The sequence below is a fragment of the Tursiops truncatus genome, chromosome 2, assembly GCF_011762595.2.
Source record: "Tursiops truncatus isolate mTurTru1 chromosome 2, mTurTru1.mat.Y, whole genome shotgun sequence".
In the NCBI taxonomy this organism is placed as follows: domain Eukaryota; kingdom Metazoa; phylum Chordata; class Mammalia; order Artiodactyla; family Delphinidae; genus Tursiops; species Tursiops truncatus.
Window position 1 is genome coordinate 145994829 of NC_047035.1, and position 19937 is coordinate 146014765.

The 19937-nt window shown below is 45.4% G+C and overlaps 1 protein-coding gene across 9 annotated transcripts in view; it reads right to left on the reverse strand.

Moving 5' to 3' along the window:
* The window catches only part of TJP1 (tight junction protein 1), a 343543-nt gene that overhangs the window by 307984 nt on the left and 15622 nt on the right, over positions 1-19937 (reverse strand). For 7 of the 9 annotated variants that reach the window (XM_073799877.1, XM_073799875.1, XM_073799874.1 and 4 more), the window contains exons 2-3: positions 16826-17095; positions 15895-16018 (exon numbers count right to left, since the gene is read on the reverse strand). In XM_073799877.1, the coding sequence (XP_073655978.1) occupies positions 15895-16018; positions 16826-17095 (394 nt within the window). Of the gene's footprint in view, positions 1-15088; positions 15263-15894; positions 16019-16825; positions 17096-19937 lie in introns of those variants that run through there. The other 2 variants (XM_073799878.1, XM_073799876.1) reach the window with 2 other exon arrangements.

Genomic DNA, 19937 nt, shown 5'->3' on the forward strand with positions numbered 1-19937 from the left:
CTTCTCAGACAGAGTGGTTGTATCTATGAACCCCTTGTCAATTTTATCCATTTCAAATCTTCTTCCAGATTATTGTTTTCTGCTAACTTTGACTAAGACGACTTCACTGAACCACAGGTAGAGTTTTTAGATGGTCTTATCCCTCCTATTTTGCCCTGTCGTTGATGCATTGAGGGTCTTGTTTGAATAGTCTCCTCCCTGAGGTCGCCAAGACATTTCCTTTGACCTTTTTGCATCTGTTATATGGTTTTACTTTTCCTATTTTTTTTTTAATTTGTATTGGAGTGTAGTTGATTTACACTGCTGTGATAGTTTCAGGTGTACAGCAAAGTGAATCAGTTATACATATACACATATCTATTCTTTTTTAGATTCTTTTCCTATATAAGTCATTACAGAGTACTGAGTAGAGTTTCCTGTGCTGTACAGCAGGTCCTCGTTGGTTACCTATTTTATACACAGTAGTGTGTGTATGTCAATCCCAAACTCCCAATTTATTCCTCCCTCCCCTTCCCCCCTGCTAATCATAAGTTTGTTTTCTACATGTGTGACTCTGTTTCTGCTTTGTAAATAAGTTCATTTGTACCCTTCTTTTTTTAAGATGTTGGGGGTAGGAGTTTATTAATTAATTAATTTATTTTTGCTGTGTTGGGTCTTCGTTTCTGTGCTAGGGCTTTCTCTAGTTGTGGCAAGCGCGGGCCACTCTTCATCGCGGTGCGCGGGCCTCTCACTATCGCGGCCTCTCTTGTTGTGGAGCACAGGCTCCAGACACGCAGGCTCAGTAGTTGTGGCTCACGGGCCTAGTTGCTCCGCGGCATGTGGGATCTTCCCAGTCCAGGGCTCGAACCCGTGTCCCCTGCATTAGCAGGCAGATTCTCAACCACTGCGCCACCAGGGAAGCCCTGTACCCTTTTTTTTTTTTTGATTCCACATATAAGCGATATCATATGATAATTTGTCTTTGTCTGACTTCACTCAGTATGGCAATCTCTAGGTCCATCCATACTTTACCTATTAAGGTATTGAATCCAACAGGACTTTGCCTCCTTTACACAGTGGGAGGGAGGAATCCATTTACTGAGACAGGTCTCCCCATCACTGCTGCAAACACATGGGTCTTCTCGCCACTGGTCTGGAGTGCTGCTGCTCTCCCGAGCCTGTCCCAGGCCTGCGTGTGACTTGTTGGTCCGTGGCTCTGTCCCGGGCTGCATCCACCTCTTTGCTTTTCCTCTGCTGGAGCACGCTGCCTTCTTGCTACAACTCTGTGGTGTGACTTCATATGGGGGTTGTGCCCTGCAACCCCTGGCTCTTCTTTTGCCAAAGTGTCTTAGCCATTCATGGACCCTACCCATCTACATGCATTTTAAAATCCATTTTGTGAGTTCCTCAAACATACATAACTATCTATCTATCTATCTATCTATCTAAAATTGGCAATACTAATGAAATATGCTCCTTTAATTTTAAAAGAGTGTACGTATGGGGCAAGCTCTGAGATCTCCTTTTGAACCTAAGAATGAAGCTGCAAGTGTTAACAGTGATTAAAAATCCATTCCATGGAGTTTCAATGACTCTGGAGCACCTGTAAATGCTCATTTCCAAAGTGCTTTGCTTTTGGAGGCTCCCAATGAAGGCAGTGTGTTGCCATGGTAACAGTTACTTTTAGTTAGTACTTTTTATAGATTTAAGGGTGACACCCTGCAGTCTCTTCCTACAAATGAATAAATCTTAAGGCAGTGTGGTACTTCATTTAATGTAGATATTTAATGGCATAGAGTTGACTTGAAAGAACCAGAAATGGGAAATTTTGTATTTGATGTAGACACACACTGTTACCAGGGCTACAACATTTTCATCAATTTTTTTCTTTTTTTTTTTACAAAATACAAGTTAATCTTTTTATCCAATGAAATGTATTAAATATGGATTTAATAAATTATGGCAGAAATATATACGTGTGTCAGGAGTTTGCCCAGATCACTGTTTTTTACCTTGGGGCAGAATCCCCAGTTGCTGTTGGGAATCTGAAGACTTGAAGAACGGTGTCTCCTGACCTGATGGGGGGAGGTTACAGGCGCCCGGGGAGGAGGGAGCTGGTGGGCCTGGGTTTGGATACTAGCTCTGCCCTTTACTGCCTGTGAAGGCCTGAGCTTCAGAAGATACGGTAACCCCCATCTTCTACTCTGCAGAGCAACATGATGACTGAAAGAGATCCATGTCAAAAGTGCAGAGGGAAGGCAACAGAGAGTGGTCCTCGGGGGTGCCCGGCACCAGGGAACAGACTGGACCCTCTGTTTCCGTGCAGGGGCCATGGAGCACAGAAGCAAGGCCTCGGACAGGGGGCAAGGGCCTGGGCAGAGGGCCTGGGGCTGGTGGGGTGAGGATGGTCAGTGAGGACAACGGGGTGGCGATCAGAGGCCCCAGTGTAGGCTGAGAGCTCTGTACTTTACACAGCAGCCAGCTTGGTGACCAGAGTGTGGCAGAGGGAAGACCTGGCAAAGCTAAGGGGCACAGAGAGGCTGCCACGAAGGCCGTGTGTGCCCCCGGCCCGAGGAGAGCAGGGGTGACCTCAGGCAGGGATCTGGGAGGGAGGTGACACTGTGAACCTCAGTCACCAAGAGGAGGCTCCTCTGGGCATGGAGAAGCAGAAGGAGTGGAAGGAGCCAGGGCTTATCCTGAAAGCTTCCAGCTTCGCTGATAAACAAGTGTTTAAAGAACAGCGACAAACATAACAATATGTGGTTTGAATATCTGACATCTGTCCTTTAAAAAAAAGTTTCAAAATGCATTTATGAGCATTATCTCATTTGGCTCCCACAAGAGCTTTGTGAGCTAGAACAGGCAGACTTTACATCCTTGTCTAAAATAGGAAGAGACCGTTTCTAGAAAAGTAACAACCGCAATGAAGGCAAAACAATTTCCAGGCCTTATTCTGTCTCCAAAAAAAAGAAAAAAAAAACTGGCTTCTTTTGCCTCTGTGGTTCCACATCATGGCCAAGGTCAGTCTCATATCAGTTCTCTGGGAATCAGGAGGAAATTGCTGAAGAATGGACACGCCCAGGAGCGGTCCCTTAGACTTCTCAAGGACAGAGCTGGTTGTCCAGATGACAGACCAGTTCATTGTGCAATGAAATGAAGTATACATGTCCTACAGGTGGTGAAAACAGGGTGCTTCCCAATCTATGAGCTCTCCCACAACTCACATGGGTGTGGGCTGAGGTTTTGGGACACCTACTGGGAATACAACTCAGCCTATCATCTGGGTCCATGTGACCTCCATCCCAGCTGCCGTATTGTGGTCCCTGATGTTTCCACTCCTCCAGTCCCCTAGGGAGTTAGGAGCTTCCCACACGGCTGCCAGTGACACCCACCTCCTGGTATTCATGACTTTGTGTGTATGGGCTGGACCAGTGACTTGATTTTGAGGAACAAAATACAGCAGAGGTGATGGGGTGTCACTTTTGAGAGGAGGTTATAAAAGACTGTGACTTCCCTCTTTTTCATATACGCTGTCTTTCTGACCCTCCTCACACATTTGCTCTGATAAAGTGGAGAAGGTCACATGGCAAGAAACTCTGGGCAACCTCCGACTAACTGCCAGTAAAGAAGGCAGAGCCTCATCCTAACATCTCACAAGGAGCTGAATCCTGCCAACAACCATAGGAGTGAGCTGGGATTTCATTGTTCTCCTTTGGAAACTTCAGATGAGACCACAGCCCCAGCTGACACCTTGATTACAGCCTGTGAGAACCCCTGAGCTGTGTAACCCAGCTAAACTGTGCCCTGATTCCTGGCCCACAGAAACGATGAGATGATAACTGTGTTTTTTAAGCCACACACTTTGGGGTGATTTGGGGGTAATTTGTTTTGCAGCAACAGATAATTAATACACCTAGGTTCCAACACTTGGGGCTATCTTTGATCCTATCGATTACAATAAGGCATGTAGAAGTTCTCCCGCCCTTTTCTCAAGGCCCCTAAATTTATGCTTCTCTGGAATCTGAGGGAAGATATTGGGGAGGAAGATAATGCTTAGGGAGGAAAAGATCACTCCGTGTCAGCCTCCAGGCACTCTTTCCTCTGCTGGACAACCACTTGTCCAGCTTTTTGCCTTCCTTGCTATTCTGCCTTGGACTTTCTATGTTCCAAAACTTAGCTTGAGTCCAGACTGTCTTCTTCTTCATCCTTGACCTGGATTCCAACTCCAGAGCCTGGGGTTGCTGGGGTTCTCAGCCTGACCTGGTCAGCAGATCTTTTATCGCTGCTGCATTTGATGGTTGGTCTGCGGTGTTCTTGTCCTCGTACAACACCCACACAGATCAAACCTCCTTAGCAGCCCTGCAGGATGGCCTGATTCCCCGCCCGGGCAGTACACTGCCAGGCCCCCGACTAGCTCCCAGTGCCCAGCCCTGGTGCATGGCTCCCTGACTGCTCTGCTCAAGCTTTTCATATCACTGGCCTTCGCAGCCCCGCTGCCTTACAAGGCTCACACAGTCTTTCAAAGGCCTGTGCCAAGTTCTGAGCTCCTTCCTCCTGTCTGTCCAGGGGGGTGGGATGGGACTTACGGACGGGCCAGCTCTTCGGGGGAGGTGTGAATGCAGCAGCTTCACAGAGAGTTTGGCACCAGGCCCGGCCACTCAGTGGCACCGCAGTGACTCACCAAGCACTGGGGAGTGGGGTGTGGTGTCAGAACCAGGCCCCAGGCCCTCTCAGCAATGACGAAGCAGACCGTTGACTTGGAGCCATGAAAACAGAGTAAAAGTTCCTTTTCCTGGCTTCCAGGGATTGCCGCAGATGGATGGATGCCAGCCACCCTCCCAATCTGTCCTCATCCTGAGCCCTCTGCTCCCGCCACTCTCTAGTCCAGAATTCTTTACTTTACAAAATATTTAGTGGGACTTCCCTGGTGGTCCAGTGGTTAAGACTTTGCCTTCCAATGCAGGGGGTGTGGGTTTGATCCCTGGTTGCGGAGCTAAGATCCCACATGCCTCACGGCCAAGACATCAAAACATAAAACAGAAGCAATATTGTAACAAGTTCAATAAAGACTTTAAAAATGGTCCACACCAAAAAAACAATCTTAAAAAAAATAAAAATAAAGAATAAAAAAAAAAGGATAAAAAAATAAAAAATATTTATTGAATGGGTGAACCCCACAGACATTATGTGAAGCAAAAGAATCTGAATACGAAAGACTAAATGCTGTGCACTTCCTTTAGATGGCATTTTAGAATAGGCAAAGTTCAGTAAAGTGAAAAAAAATCCTACTAGTTGCCTCTGGTTGGTGAGGGATCGTCTCACCAGAGATGTGAAGGAACTTTCTGGACAGATGGAGATGTTCTCTGTCACAGGGTTGGGGCACCACAGGTGTATTCATTTGCCAAAATCGTACAGCCAGCTTTGTGGTTCTGTCACTAAGTCATTTTGATAGATGTAAATTTTACCTCCAATAAAACTAAAAAATAATATTAAGTCAGGACAGGGAGTGGGTGGGTTTACAAAAGAAGCAGAAATGGCAGAATGTGGATAATTCTTGAAACTGGGTAATTGGTGCACAGAGGCTCATTACATTATTCTGTTTACTTTGAATATGCGTAAACTTTTCCATAATAAGGCACTGAAAAATTATCTACTGAACACATATTCTGTACGAGACGCTAAGCTAAATGACACGGCCCAGGCAGACAAGGCTGCAGATACAAAAAGTCAATTAAAGATGGAATTTTTACTTACAAACATTAAGTTTCTTGAAAGGGGGAAATGTGGAAAGAAATGCTGACCATTATTAATATCTTAAATTGTTATTCATTAACAACCCCTAAGTGTCGTTTATAATTTGCCACAGATATGTATGCTTAGGAGGAATACTAATGATACTCTCATCAGATCTATAGACAAAATTGCTCTGAGATATCTTGTTTCTTCCCACTTCTATACCTTTGTTTTTGCTCTTTCCATGAATGCTTGCTTCCCTCTATCCCTCCAAACCTATGTAAATTCCACTCATGATTTAGCAGCACTACTCAAAACATGGGCCCAGGAAGATGCAGACCTTTTACCAGGGGCAAATCCACCTGCTGCTTCTTTCATCAAGATTGTCATGTTATGTTATCCTCATAAGAAGAGCAGCAGAACTAAACATTGTGCTGGGTGATGTAGTTGATTTACATTCTGATTCAAGCTGGATTCTTAGAGCAGCAGCCAGCCCTGGGACCAACATTAGGGCAATGGTTCATTAGATTCACCTGGGGAGCATACAGGTCCACTAAAGTAGAATCTCTGTTGTGAGTTCACCACGTGATTCCAACACACAGCCAGCCGTGTGAACCAGTGATTTATGAACCGCATAAGTCACTTCCCCTCCAGGAGTTTCTCTGTGCCGGCTCTGGAAGAGTTTTCTTTTATCCAACACCCTCCACATTGCTGACTTCCAATCTGCTGTCTAAGTGTCTGGGGCCTTGTACTGTTTCAAACCATCATGCTTGGTTTCTTCAGTAAAGATATATGGGTATGTGTTTTTGAGGGTAGGGACCATCTTTTACTTCTTTGCATCCCTCCCAACACTTAGCACTATGGTGCTCAGTACACATTTGTTCAAAATATTTTTTTAGAAAATGATCAAGTATTTCCTTATTAAAACTTGCCTGGGGACTTCCCTGTTGGTGCAATGGTTGAGAATCTGCCTGCCAATGCAGGGGACACGGGTTCAATCTCTGGTCTGGGAAGATACCACATGCTGTGGAGCAACTAAGCCCGTGCACCACAACTACTGAGCCTGCGCTGTAGAGCCTGCAATCCACAACTACTGAGCCCGCATGCCGCAACTACTGAAGTCCACGCGCCTAGAGCCCATGCTCCGCAACAAGAGAAGCCACCGCAATGAGAAGCCCGTGCACTGCAACGAAGAGTAGCCCCTGCTCACCGCGACTAGAGAAAACCCGTGCACAGCAGTGAAGACCTAACACAGCCAAAAACAACCAAAAAAACACAAAGAAAAACTTGCCTGTATTCTTTAATTATATATATATACATATATATATTCCTATGGTCTGAATGCTTATGTCTCTCCCACCAATTCTATGTTGAAATTCTACCTCCTAATACCTGAGGGTATTAGGAGGTAGAGCCTTAGGGAGGTGATTAGGTGCCCCTACAAAAGGGACCCCAGAGAGCTTCCTCGTCCCTTCTGCCACATGAGGAGACAGAGAGAAAACAGCTATATATGAATCAAGAAGCTCTCACCAGACACTGAATCTGCCAACACCTTGATCTTGGGCATCCCATTCTCCAGAACTGTGAAAAATAAACTTTTGTTCTTTATACGCCACCTAGCTGAGGGTATTTTGCTATAACAACCCAAATGGGTAAAGACATATAGATATCTATAAATTACTCAAGAACTCTTTCTCAAGGTTTTGAACTAAATGATTAATCAATACTGGGACATGCTTTTTCATGAAGGAAATATAGAAAGAGGTAAAATTTAAACATAACTTCTCAGTTATTTAATTTTGCAATATGCCAATTCAATGTATTTCCTATTTAACAGATTCTGTCTATATTATTTTGCTATCTGTCCTCACGCAGACTATTTATATGCTGAGTTGTTTGCAGGGGAGAAATTTGTTCTAATGGAGTTACTGGAAGTTGAGGTAAACCTACTCAGGCTTTCGAGAACCATCGTTCTTACCGGTTGACCGCAAATGAGAGGAACTATATGTACCTATTACAGATCAACACCAGAATGACCTTCACACATAATGGTGCAGAATTTTTTTCCCAATGAAACATGGAAAAATGTAGCAGCCCAGAGTGAAGTTGCCTTCAAAAGCTCTCTGGAGCGAAACCACTGTGTTCTCCTGGGTGACAGAGCCCAGTACTAACGTCCATCAGAGAGGCTCCTAGGAACGCCTTCCATTAAACAGTGTATTAACCAGAGCCTGGTTGCTTGTACCACACTGATAAAGACAAAATTCATCCTCTCTACCAAAAACATACTTGCCATACAAGACTTAGCAATGAAAATAAACAAAAGCTTTAGATGTCAACTACAGATACCACGAAGAACGGTGAATTTCGGTTTTTGTTAATGCTCATTTGTCTTTGCTTTTAATTGCTTAGTTGGCTGCAAAAAGTGTCGTTCACATTCCTTTACAATATTGTTTCACTTGAAGTTAATTGTGAAAGAAAAGAGAGAATTAATAGCACTTCTCAGAAGCCCACACGTTATTTAACCTAAAGAACTTTACATCAGAGATTTCAGTATGAGTCAAAGGCCATCATTGCTTCAAAATAGGGTGATTTAGCAAATTAAAGTTAGGAGAGCAGTAGATAGTGCTGATGAGAATGGCAAAAACGCATTAAGAGTGATTCATTCCTTGAAGAAAAGAATCACCGTCAATGTCAAGTTTAAACACTGTGGAATTTACTAACTATTGCAGAGCACCACCTAGTGGTGATGATATAGCTCCATCCTGGTGTTAAAGGAGGACTGGTTTACCTCGGCCTGAAATTGGCAAATCCAGATCCATAGTGGATGACACACACCATGACTGTAAACTATCAAAAAGGTGAAAGGAGAAAGGCATCTTTTATCACTCAAAATTTGTTTAGGGTGATGAAGTGCATTAATATAGATAAGGTAAGCAGGTTCCAGTAGCTTATATGAAATTTTAAAATGTCCAATATGGATTCTCAGTAAATTTTGTTTTAGGATATTGAACAAGGACTGTGGTTACTTTTCTCACAATAATTACTGCAATCTGTCTTATCTGTCTTGAGTTATACCATAGAATATTGAGTACTGCTTTGTCTTTTTCTTACTCTGAACAAGTGTAATTTGTGCATTTCTTCAAGTGCAATCTGAAAATCAAATGCTTTTGACATGGTAGGTGCCACAATTATCTTTATTTAATGAGATTTATGGAGGGTGAAGAAAATGTTTAAAGGGATAGTTGTTTCTATGACAACTTGAGGGCATAGCTGAGAGTATTATGGGTAATTTGGACACTTTCTGATCAAATTCAGATATAACAAGGCACTTACACTTAGTTTACCAATATTTCTAATTATAAGCACGTTTTCAGACATATAGGGCTCACTGTATTTTAAACATAGACAAGTTTCAATGTGAATCTATCATTTTTCTCTTGCTCCAAGCCTTGTTTTATAAAAGACCCATTGATTTGTTTGGCATGGGTAAACCTAATTTAATCTATTAGATGTCCTTCTCAACAATAAAGGGTCTGAAGAAAAAATGTTAATGACTAGGCCTGAAATTATTTTTAAAATTCACAATGTTGTCTATTCTATTTTGCTTACTGATTTAACAAATCTTTAAACAACCTTCATGTGTATTATGGAGATATAACTTATACCATACGGTGATGTGATTTATTGAATGTGAGAGAAATTCTCACATTCAATCTTAATTTCCTAAAAAGAAAAGATGAGAACAGGTTACAGTGTTTAAATAGTGAATGCTTTTGTAAAAGAGCGGCTAAGTGCAGTCTTTCTCACAACTACTCAACTTTAGTGGCAGCATGAAAGCAGCCATAAACTTTATGCAAATGAGCAGACGTGCCTGTTTTCCAATAAAGTTTTATTTACAAAAACAGGCTGCGGGTTGGATTTGGTCCACTGCCATACTTCACTAACCTTGATCTCTATCATCAGTGGGGAAATTGGTATTTTGATGCATCTTATTAAACCTCTGTTCAATATTTTTTATTATTTATTATAACAAATATTTATTGAGCACCTACTGTGCTCCAGGCACTGCTCTAAGAACTAGGGATACAGCTGTGAACAAAATAAAATCTCTATCCTCACAGAGCTTGCATTCTACTGGGAGAAAACAAACGAACAAAGAAACAAAACATGCGATGCATCAGGGAGTGCTTGAAGAAAATAAGGCAGAATGAGGGATGGATAGTTCTAGAGGTGGGAGTGGCACAGTTCTAGAAGGAGTGCTAGGAAAGTCCTCCGGAGAGGTACAGGTATGTGAGGGTCAGAAAGAAGCCGCCCCACCCATCTGCTGTGTAGCGGGTGTTGGCGGCTGTTCCAGGGAGGACAGGAGGGTGGAGTCCTGAGCCAGGAGGAGAACCAGCCAAAGGCTGATGAGCCTGCAGCCCTGGGGGAAGTAAAGGAGGTATCCAGGGGCCAGGGCCAGGGCCTCCAAGGCCATTTTGAGGAGCAAGGACTTTATCTTGGTGTCATGGAGGCCCCTAGGGGCCTTTAAGCCAGGCAGTAAAGTGACTGATTGACGCGTTTATAATCTGTCTCTCTCCGCTGTGGCACCATGGGTTGTGGGTCCAGGACCAAGCAGGGTGGGTTAGGAAGCCCCACAGTCTCCAGGTGCGGGTGGTTGGACTTGGCCGTGTGGTGAGGAGCAGTCAGATCCCGGGAACAGCTGGGGCTGGGACGTGGGATGAGGGGAAGGGAAGCCAGGGCGACCGTCCAAAGACTTTGGACAGAAGTGCCATTTGCTGAGCCCTAAGCAGTCGTGGGCGTGGCACTTGGCAGGGGCCGGTTCCCAGGTACTTGGCTAGCATCGTTTGGGTTGCCTCTTAGGCTGGAGGCAGCGCATCGGACTGGGCTTCAGGGAGGAGATGCCAGTTGGGGAGTGATGGGTAGAGGCCCACAAGGTCATCAAGAGAACCACCAGGACCGGGATCCCGCGGGGGAGCAGGAAGAGTGGGGTGGGAGGGGGGAGCGCATCCGGGAACAGCCGAGGCGAAGGCCAGGGATGGAGGGAGGCGGGGAACACATCCGGGAACAGCGAGGAGAAGGCCAGGGATGGAGGGAGGGGGGGGGATCTTTATGGGAGGGGCAGGGGGAGGGGACCGGGCTGCAGAATAGGTTCAAGAGGAACCGAGGTGTGTGTGGGGGGCGGTGAGGAAGCCAAGCCGGGTGCGTGGAGACCTGGGCCCAGGATGGGCAAGCTTTCACCTCACTGCAGGCCAAGCCGCGAGCTCTGTCCCAGGCTGTGCTGGGCTCTGAGAAGGAAAACGTGGATGTAAAAGATTCCTTCTTGTGAGCGTGTGTGCTGGGGGGCCGGGGGGCAGGAGAGGTGTGAGGGGAAACAACCCATCTATTCTGAGAAGCATGAAAATAGGGGCCAGAGTGTGTGGAAACAGAGCTGAGGGTCCCATCCCCGGGGAGGGTCCCATCCTGGCTGCCCAGGTGTGTTGCTGGACAGTGGAGGAAATTTTAGAGTGAGATTCCCAAGGGCTTGATCAACGAAAAAGTGTGGACCCCACATGGGTGGTTTGGCCGTTCCCAATCCACAGTGAGGCCTGGTGGGCAGGAGACCTTCCATCTGTAGGTGTAGGTGTTTCCTTCCATCGGTAGGTGTGCTAAGAAGCAGGCCGGCCGAGTCTTGGGGCTTGCATCCCGCACACACCCTGTGAAGGAGGAGCGCCAGGTCCTTGGAAGCCGTGGGCCTCTGGAAAGGGCACAGAACCAGGGGCCTGGAGCCAGTGCCTTCAGCCCTGAGCCTCAGCTCCTAAACCTGCCACTTGGGGATAATCGCACTTTGAGCTGTGGGGAGAGGAGTTAAGATAACGCATGGAAAACGACTGTGCCCCGAGGGGGCTTGTGGGTGTGTGACGAGAGTGTCCTCAGAACTCCGCGGGAGCATCCAGACCCACCTGAGAATTATGACCTGACGCCAGAGGTGAGGCTTGTCCCTCATGAGTGAAATATTTAGGTATAGGACACGCCCAGCATTCCTTTCCGTTCATCCCTCATTGTCCCTTTTCAATGCATTTAATGATTGTAAACAGAAACACAGTGTCAGCTGGGCTCTTCCCCGCCTCCGGCGGCCTCATCCAGATGCAGCCTGCCTGCTGCCTGTGTCTGGGATGCCATCTGGGCGTCCTCAGGACTGCTGCTGCCTCTATCGGGTGGAGCCGCAGGTCCTGGATACTGTTGCCTTGGTGAATTCACAGTGCTGTGTGTGGGTAGGGGGGGGAAGAATCTCTGATTTAGTCTCTGCTCTTAAACATTGAGGTTATCCCTGATGAGGCTTAAAATTAAGACATCCTCTCTCTTTCGTTGTCTTTTTCTTCAGTATATGTGTCTGTGAGCAAGGGGTGTTCTTTTTTTGGCAGGTGAATGAACAGAAAAAGGAGAAAAGCACACACTTGCTGTGTCCAAGTCAATCCCCTCTCTCTAGCCCTTCACGGAAGGGAGAGAGAAACATCACGAAGCATGCGGGGTACTTTTTCTGAAATCAGGTCCCAGGGCTGAGTGGGAGGACCCACTTCCAGGGTCTCCGCTCCAGCCTGACTTCTGCTCTGGGGTAGAGGTCCTGCTCCAGCCTCCTCTGCCGAAGGTGAGCAGGAGGGTGAGGGGAGAACGGTGACCCCACCGGGCACAGAGCAGGCCCTTCGCCACGACCGCTGTGCAGCAGACGTACGCGTGGATGAAATGTCTTCTAACAGTTGGTGGAACCCAAGTTGATTTTGCTGCTAGTGTGGCAAAACTCAGACAGGAAAGACACTTTCCCCACCTCCTAATAAAATCACATAGTGCATCTCTAACTTATTCATTAATTCACAGAACCTGGGTATAAATTTGGGGAGAGGAATGATCATATTACTGCCCTTCTCAAGAGGCATATTTAGGAGCTGGCCATACAGGTGCTTAATAATACCTACTGTCATCATTATTGTGATGAAATAACCTAATGAGGTGTATTTTTCACAGGACTCTATTCAACATGAGTAGGAGATGATCAATTATTATTTTAGACCAGTGTTTCACACATGCAGAAAAATCGACATATTATAGGTTGTTTTCTAACGCAAAGAGGATTTAGGTTATGCACTTTGCAGGTTAACCTAACAGACATAACTATTGTTCTAGAATGTAGAGCATGTTTATCCAACATGTAGGGCCATTTTAACTCTTTAAATCATGGCAAGATACAGTTGGGAGTCTGCAGAAATTGTTAGCAATAAACAGTGAACACAGAGGGAGTGATGATAAAATGATAAACCAACACAGACAGAATGTCCAGTGATGGCCCGGCGGCGAAGGTTCTCCACATGCTCTCCAGCAGGGTTGGGGGTACCCCGTTTAGAATTTCAGGTTAGGAAAGGACAGTGAGGTCAGAGAGAAGACAAGCAATGCGCAGAAGGGAAGAACAGGTCAGGGGAGGCTGGTGAGAGCATAGGTCACGGCTCTGGAGAGAAGGGCCAATCTAAAGATATGGGTGGGGTCGGCTGCAACTTTTCCTCGGGAAATGGCTAAAGTCATGAGCTTAGTCTTCAGCTCAGAAGGGCCTGAGGCTGGGGGCAGGGGGAGACGCACCTAGACCACTCCAGGGCACGTCTCACCCCACGTGCACCTGTATCCACACAGACATGGCCCTGGGGAATGGAGGAAAAAGAGAAGGTGTTGAGCCTCCCCAGGAATCAGGAAAAGCCAAAGCCTTAGAAGCTCAAAGAAAGCACGACCGCAGGGTGGCTGCTTTGGAGCTCAGAGCTCCCGCTCTCTTGGGGTCTGACAAGAAGTTATGACCCAAGGACCTTCTTTCCATCCTTACATTATCCCTGGGGTGGGGGTCCGGGGGCAAAAAAAGGAAAGGGAGACAAGAAAGAAGGATCTAGGCCTCAGGGAAAGGCAGGAGGGGTCAAGAAACCATAATCGAGACGCTGTGTTTGCACACAAGACAGAAAGTCGAAACCAGGATGTTCTGCTGATCGTATTAACTCAGTGCATGGGCCTCAGGCCCAGGGGGACTGAGGGTGCAGAAGTGGCCGCAGGCCCGGTGTGCGTGGCCAGAGGCACAGAGGAGATGCCGGCAGCCCCGGACTGGACCGTTGTCTTAATCGGAAAGAGAAGCCAAGAGGAGGACGCAGTGAGCAGGCGGCTGAGTCTTAGCATGAGTTGAGCGCCAACAACATGCCGGGCACAGAGTAGTCTGGGCACAAAGAGGGAAGAATGGATCAGGAGAGGCTGCTTCATGCATTTTTTGTGCATTTAACCCTCTCTCCCCCCAGTACTTGATGAGCCAGCTACTGTTTATTATTCTCGTTTTCCACAAGAGAAACTCAGGGATGGAGAGGTTAAACAGCTTGCCCAGGGCTACACAATACTGGGCGATGCTTATTTTTATGTGTGAACTTGTCTAGGCCGCGGTGCCCAGGTGTTTCGTCAAACACCAGTCTAGACGTGGCTGTAAGGATATTTCTTAGGTGTGATTAACATCTAAACCAGTGGACTTCGAGTAAAGCAGGTTACCCTTCCGTAGTGTGGGTGAGCCTCACCCAATCACATGAATAAAGAATAAAGACAAAGCCTTCCTGATAGAAGTAATTCTCCTTAAGATTGCAACATAGAAACCTGCCAGGGTTTCCAGCCTGCTGCCGTGTGGAATTCCGACTCAAGCCTCAACATCAAGTCTGATCTGGATTCCCACCCTGCTAGGGCTTGCCCTGTGGGTTTTGGACTTGCCAGCTCCCACAAATGCACAAGCCAATTCCTTAAAATAAATTTCTCTCTCTCTTTCTCCGTAGGGGTGTGTGTGTGTGTGTGTGTGTGTGCACGCGCGTGTGTGTATCCTTTCGCCTTACTGAAAACAAGAAGTAGATGGGGAAAGAAACAAAAATCACCTCTTTGACAAACACTGCAGGCACCTGCCGCTCTGGATCCTGTTCTGGGAAGGGCTGGGATGCCTGGGGGCCGGCCTTGGGCCTGCTGGACACAGCTGGGAGGACACTGCGCTCTCCACAGAGGGGGCTCACCTGCAGGAGGAGTGTTCATCACAGGGAACCCAAGCCCACCCAGGTCAGCCTCAGGGACCCCGGAGAGCTTTGCCCCAAGACTAAATGGGTTCTCCACGCAGCCAGAAAAAGGATCAAAAGCAGGATGTATACTTTCCAAGTGAATAGACTATGATAATGAGGCCCCAAGTACATATTTAAGTTAATAAGCCCTATGAATGGAAAAATCGATTACATACGCTAATTAAATACATTAAATGTTGGCCTGTGTACTTTTTCCACAATGCTTACTAATTATCACAATGTAGCTATTTATAAGCAAGCCATAAGCAAATTAAAGAAAATGGATGGTTTACATTTTTCATGCCTTTTGGAGGGGGAAGGATTTTGACTGGAGTAGAAACCATTTTGACAGTTGCGTTCGGTTCTCGGTTTATTCAAATCCTTCCCATCAGAGTCTGTATCGGCAAGAAATAGCCGTGAAGGCTGAGCACAGTCCAAGTTTCATTGTAGCGCATAACATACGTAACCTGTGAGCCAGAGAAGCAGACGAAGGCCGCTCATATTAGAATACTTCCAGAACGTCCCATAAAAAGTTCAATATTCAGGGTTTTTTTGAGGGGAAAGCATTAGAACACATTTTAGTGGATCACTGCACGATTCTTTTTTTTTTTTTTTTTTTTTCTTGGCTGCGCTGTGTGGTTTGTGGGATCTCAGTTCTCTGACCAGGGATTGATCCCAGGCCACAGCAGTGAAAGCCCGGAATCCTTCCCACTAGGCCACCAGGGAACTCCCCACTGCATCCAGGACATTCAGATGTTAGAATTTTACCACTGAAATGCAGAGTTATCCGGGAGGCTCTGAAAGTGCAGTTTGGGGCCCCAATAAGGAACAAAACCCTGGGGCAATTAGGAGCGTGCTTCCATGGCATCCAGGGTCTGAGATTCATGTGCTCTCCAAGAACCATTTTTCTATACCGTGGAACAACCCAAGAAGCCACACAGTGGCCTGGGCACATCCTTGAAGATATGGGCATCAGCAGAACGATTTGTAAATGGTCAGGGGTCAGGGTGAAATCAGAGCTACACAGGGAGGAAGAAAGCGGAAAAGAAAAACATAGGACTTTTCAAAAGCTGCAAACACACGCAGAATGTGAACATACTTGTTAAATAATTGAAGACTTTCTCGATCCTCAGTCTCAAGGACACTGCTAGGTTCGGGCTGAGTTCCAATCCTTGCTTTTTCCTCTGCAGCAGCTACATCTTGCAGGATCCTGCGGGTCTGCTCTGCATTGTAACATAAACAGGAATCACAGTTCTGGCAAGACGCTCTCCCACTCATCCCTGCCTTGCTTCCCTTCGCTAAAGTCATCTCTTGCTGGAGACATGGCCGTTTCAATAGGGCAGAGAAGGGCAAACAGGATTCAGGCCACACTTTTCTAAACAAACGCCTGTTAGTTCATTGACATACGGATGATTATAAGTCCTTCAATTGCTCCTTGGGGCTGGGAAGAAAGGGCGTTTTTCAAAAGCCCATGTCGGTATTTTTCTGAGCACAGGGCTTTGGAGTAAATAAATACTCACATTCCTTGCAATATGTACAAATGGGTTTCATGCAAACAGGGAAGAAGGAAAAGGAGGAGCCAGGATCCCTTTCAAATGTGGCTTCTCCCGAGCTGCTGACCCAGGACCCCCACGGCCTGTGCGGGTTTGGGAGGCAGAGGCACGTCAGGTTCGCCAGGAAAGCTCATCTTCTTCCTCTCTGGGACCCGACTGTGATTTGGGGCAGCAGCTTTACCGCACACCCGATTCAAAGCCTCTGAGACTTCGTTCCCTACAAGCCTCTCTGTCCCACCTCCCATCCGTCACAAGACGCCATCTTCCCTAGCAAAGAGCTGATGACACCCAATTAACACCCTCCGTGGGGCCCCTTCAGCATCCAAGGCCACCTGCCGACCTCTCTGCCCCCCCCCCCCCCCCCCCCCCCCCGCTCCGCCTGCACCGGCCCTCGCGCTCACGTGCTCCTGCTTTGTCATGTCCCCCTCCCCCTCCCGCTCCTGGAAGGCAGCCCGCATCCTCCCGGCGGTCACATACCTGCCAGGTGCAGGCATGTCGTGATCTGTGTGGCCACAAGGAATCGCATCGCGGTGGAAGGGTCCACCCAAGAACCGGGCTGAGCGAGAGGCTGACTCTGCTCACACTTACATGGTCCTTCCAGTTCTAGATCCTGCCTGTCCTCCCAGAGCACAAGGGTGGGAATAGGAGAAACGCAGTGCCCGCCTTCAGGGGCCGTAGGGATGAGCCTCTCGCCCTGTGGGTGGGGTTCTCCCCCGTAGTTAGGGGTGTCAGGCACTCTTTTCATCTCTATGGGCACAAATGACCTGTTGTAACAACTAGTGCTTCCGCAAAGAATATTAAAATGTGGACACAGGGACTTCCCTGGTGGCCCTGTGGTAAAGAATCCGCCTTCCAGTGCAGGGGACGCGGGTTATCCCTGGTCAGGGAACTAAGATCCTACATGCCGCGGGGCAGCTGAGCCCGTGCACTGCAACTACTGAGCCCAGGCGCCACAACTACAGAGCTCACACGTTCTGGAGCCCGTGTGCCTCAACTAGAGAGAAGCCCGCACACCGCAAAGAGCCCTCACACCGCAATGAAAGATCCCACATGCCACAGCTAAGATCTGATGCCGCCGATAAATAAATAAATATATATATTTTATATATACAGACACATATATATATATATATATATATATATATATATATAAAATACGGCCATAAAACATAGGACACTGTAGTGCTCCTGGGCCCTGGGATCTCATTAGCTGTTGATACTGAGTGAAATACAGTAACTTCATGCCTCCACCTTTACACCAATTAGATCGTTTTGCCTTCGCAGATGCTGCGAAGCATAATTGCTAACTTGGTTCCTTTCCCGTGTGGTCACCCTGGGACATATTTGTTTATAGTATGTATGTCTAGTGATGGCAGCTGGCCTTGTGTGTATTCTAAGGATGGCAAGACCTCCTAGGCATTTACACAGGCTGATTCTACCCCCATACAGCGAGAGGAGATGGATTTCCTTCTGAAGGGAGGTGTCGTGATAGCCCATCATAAAGCAGCCCCTTCTGGGCACCTACAAAGGGTGAGCCCCATGGAGCACAGGTGGGTCACCCCATGCTGGAAGGAAGTGAACCTCTGCAAAGAACTTACAGAATAGCCCAGAATTATACCTATGGAATCACCTACAAAAATTACTTTAAAACTCTAAATTCTGACTGTTGACATGAAATTCAGGTAGCAAAAGAAGTTGAACATTTTAGAATTTGATTTTTGAAAAATAATCTCTCCAGTTAAATTCTGATAATGCTATTGCTACATTTTTTTTTACAACTTTTAATTTTCAAGCAGTTTTAGGCTCGAGTAGAAGTTGTAAATATAATACAGAGAGCTCCCATGTACCCTTCACTCTGCTTCCTCCAATGATAATGTTTTACATAATCCTAGTTATGTATTGAATAATGAATCAACCATTCAAACCAGAAAACTGATATTGGCACAGTACTAACCTATAGACGTTATTCAGATTGTACTAGTTTTTACATGCACTCATATTTTGTGGGTTTTTTGTGGTTCTTGTATAGTTCTATAAAATGCTGTCGTCAGTACAGATTTGTGTAACCACCACCACAAACACATTATTTCTTTTACAATTCAAATACTTCTATTTTTATTTTTGCTGAGGAACATGTTCAAATATGCAGAAAAGTATAGAAAATAATATAAGAAATATAAGAAATAGCCATGTTTCTAACTCTGTATTTAACAAGTGTTAACATTTTCATACATATGCTTCAGAATTTTTTTGTTACTTTTTAAATTTAAGTATAGTTGATTTACAATGTTGTGTTAGTTTCAGGTGTCCAGCAAAGTGATTCAGTTATATATATGTGTATATATATATATATATATATATATATATATATATATTCTTTTTCAGATTATTTTCCTATATAGGTTATTACAAAGTATTGAGTATAGTTCCCTGTGCTATACTGAAGGTCCTTGTTGGTTATCTATTTTATATATAGTAGTGTGTATCTGTTAATCCCAAACTCCTACATTATTCCTCCACCCCCTTCCGCCTTTGGTAACCATAAGTTTGTTTTCTATGCCTATGGGTCTATTTCTGTTTTGTAGATAAGTTCATTTGTATCTTTTTTTTCTTAGATTCCACAAATAAGTGATATCATATGATATTTTTCTTTCCCTGTCTGGCTTACTTCACTTAGTGTGATGATCTCTAGGTCCATCCATGGTGATGCACATGGCATTATTTCATTCTTTTTATAACTGAGTAATATTCCACTGTATATATATACCACATCTTCCTATCCATTCATCTATTAATGGATACTTAGGTTGCTTCCATGTCTTGGCTATGGTAAATAGTGTGGCAATGAACATTGGGGTACATGTATCTTTTCAAGTTATGGTTTTCTCTGGATATATGCCCAGGATATGCTTCAAAATTTTTTAAAGAATTAAAATGTTAAAGATACAACTAATACTCCACCTGATCCTTTTCCCTCTCCCTCTTCCTTTTCAGCCAAGGTTATTTATTTACAAGAAAAAAATTAAGCAACAAATAAACAAAACTCACTGTGTAATTGACCCTTACCTAAAAAGTTAAATGATTACTGTAATAGATATTCAGGCCATTTTTGACTTATCAACATTTTAAATTACATTGTAAAAAACATTCACCAAAGGGGTTTTCTTTTTTTCACTGTATGATAGATATTTAATAGCAATAGAGGCCTTGGCACTAAAAATGAAGGACTGCATTGTTCTTGTTTGCCACAGTACTGAATAAAGTCGTATAGAGTCAATAAATGAATGGATGAACAAATACTCCTCTGACAAATTTATATTAATTACAACCTGAAATATGTACAAATTATTTATATTACACGATAGCCTAAATAATGTATAAATAAGAAGCCATTTATAAATATCCACTTGCACCATCTTGACCTGGGCCATGGAGGGACCATTTTACTGAACATTATAATTCACGACTATCTTAAAAACCAAAAATAATTTTTCCCCTGAGACAAATTTTAAAATACAGGTAACTATCGTAAAGCTGGGATTCTTATGGTGCAGGCAAATGAAGACCAACAACCAAACACTTTCTGCAA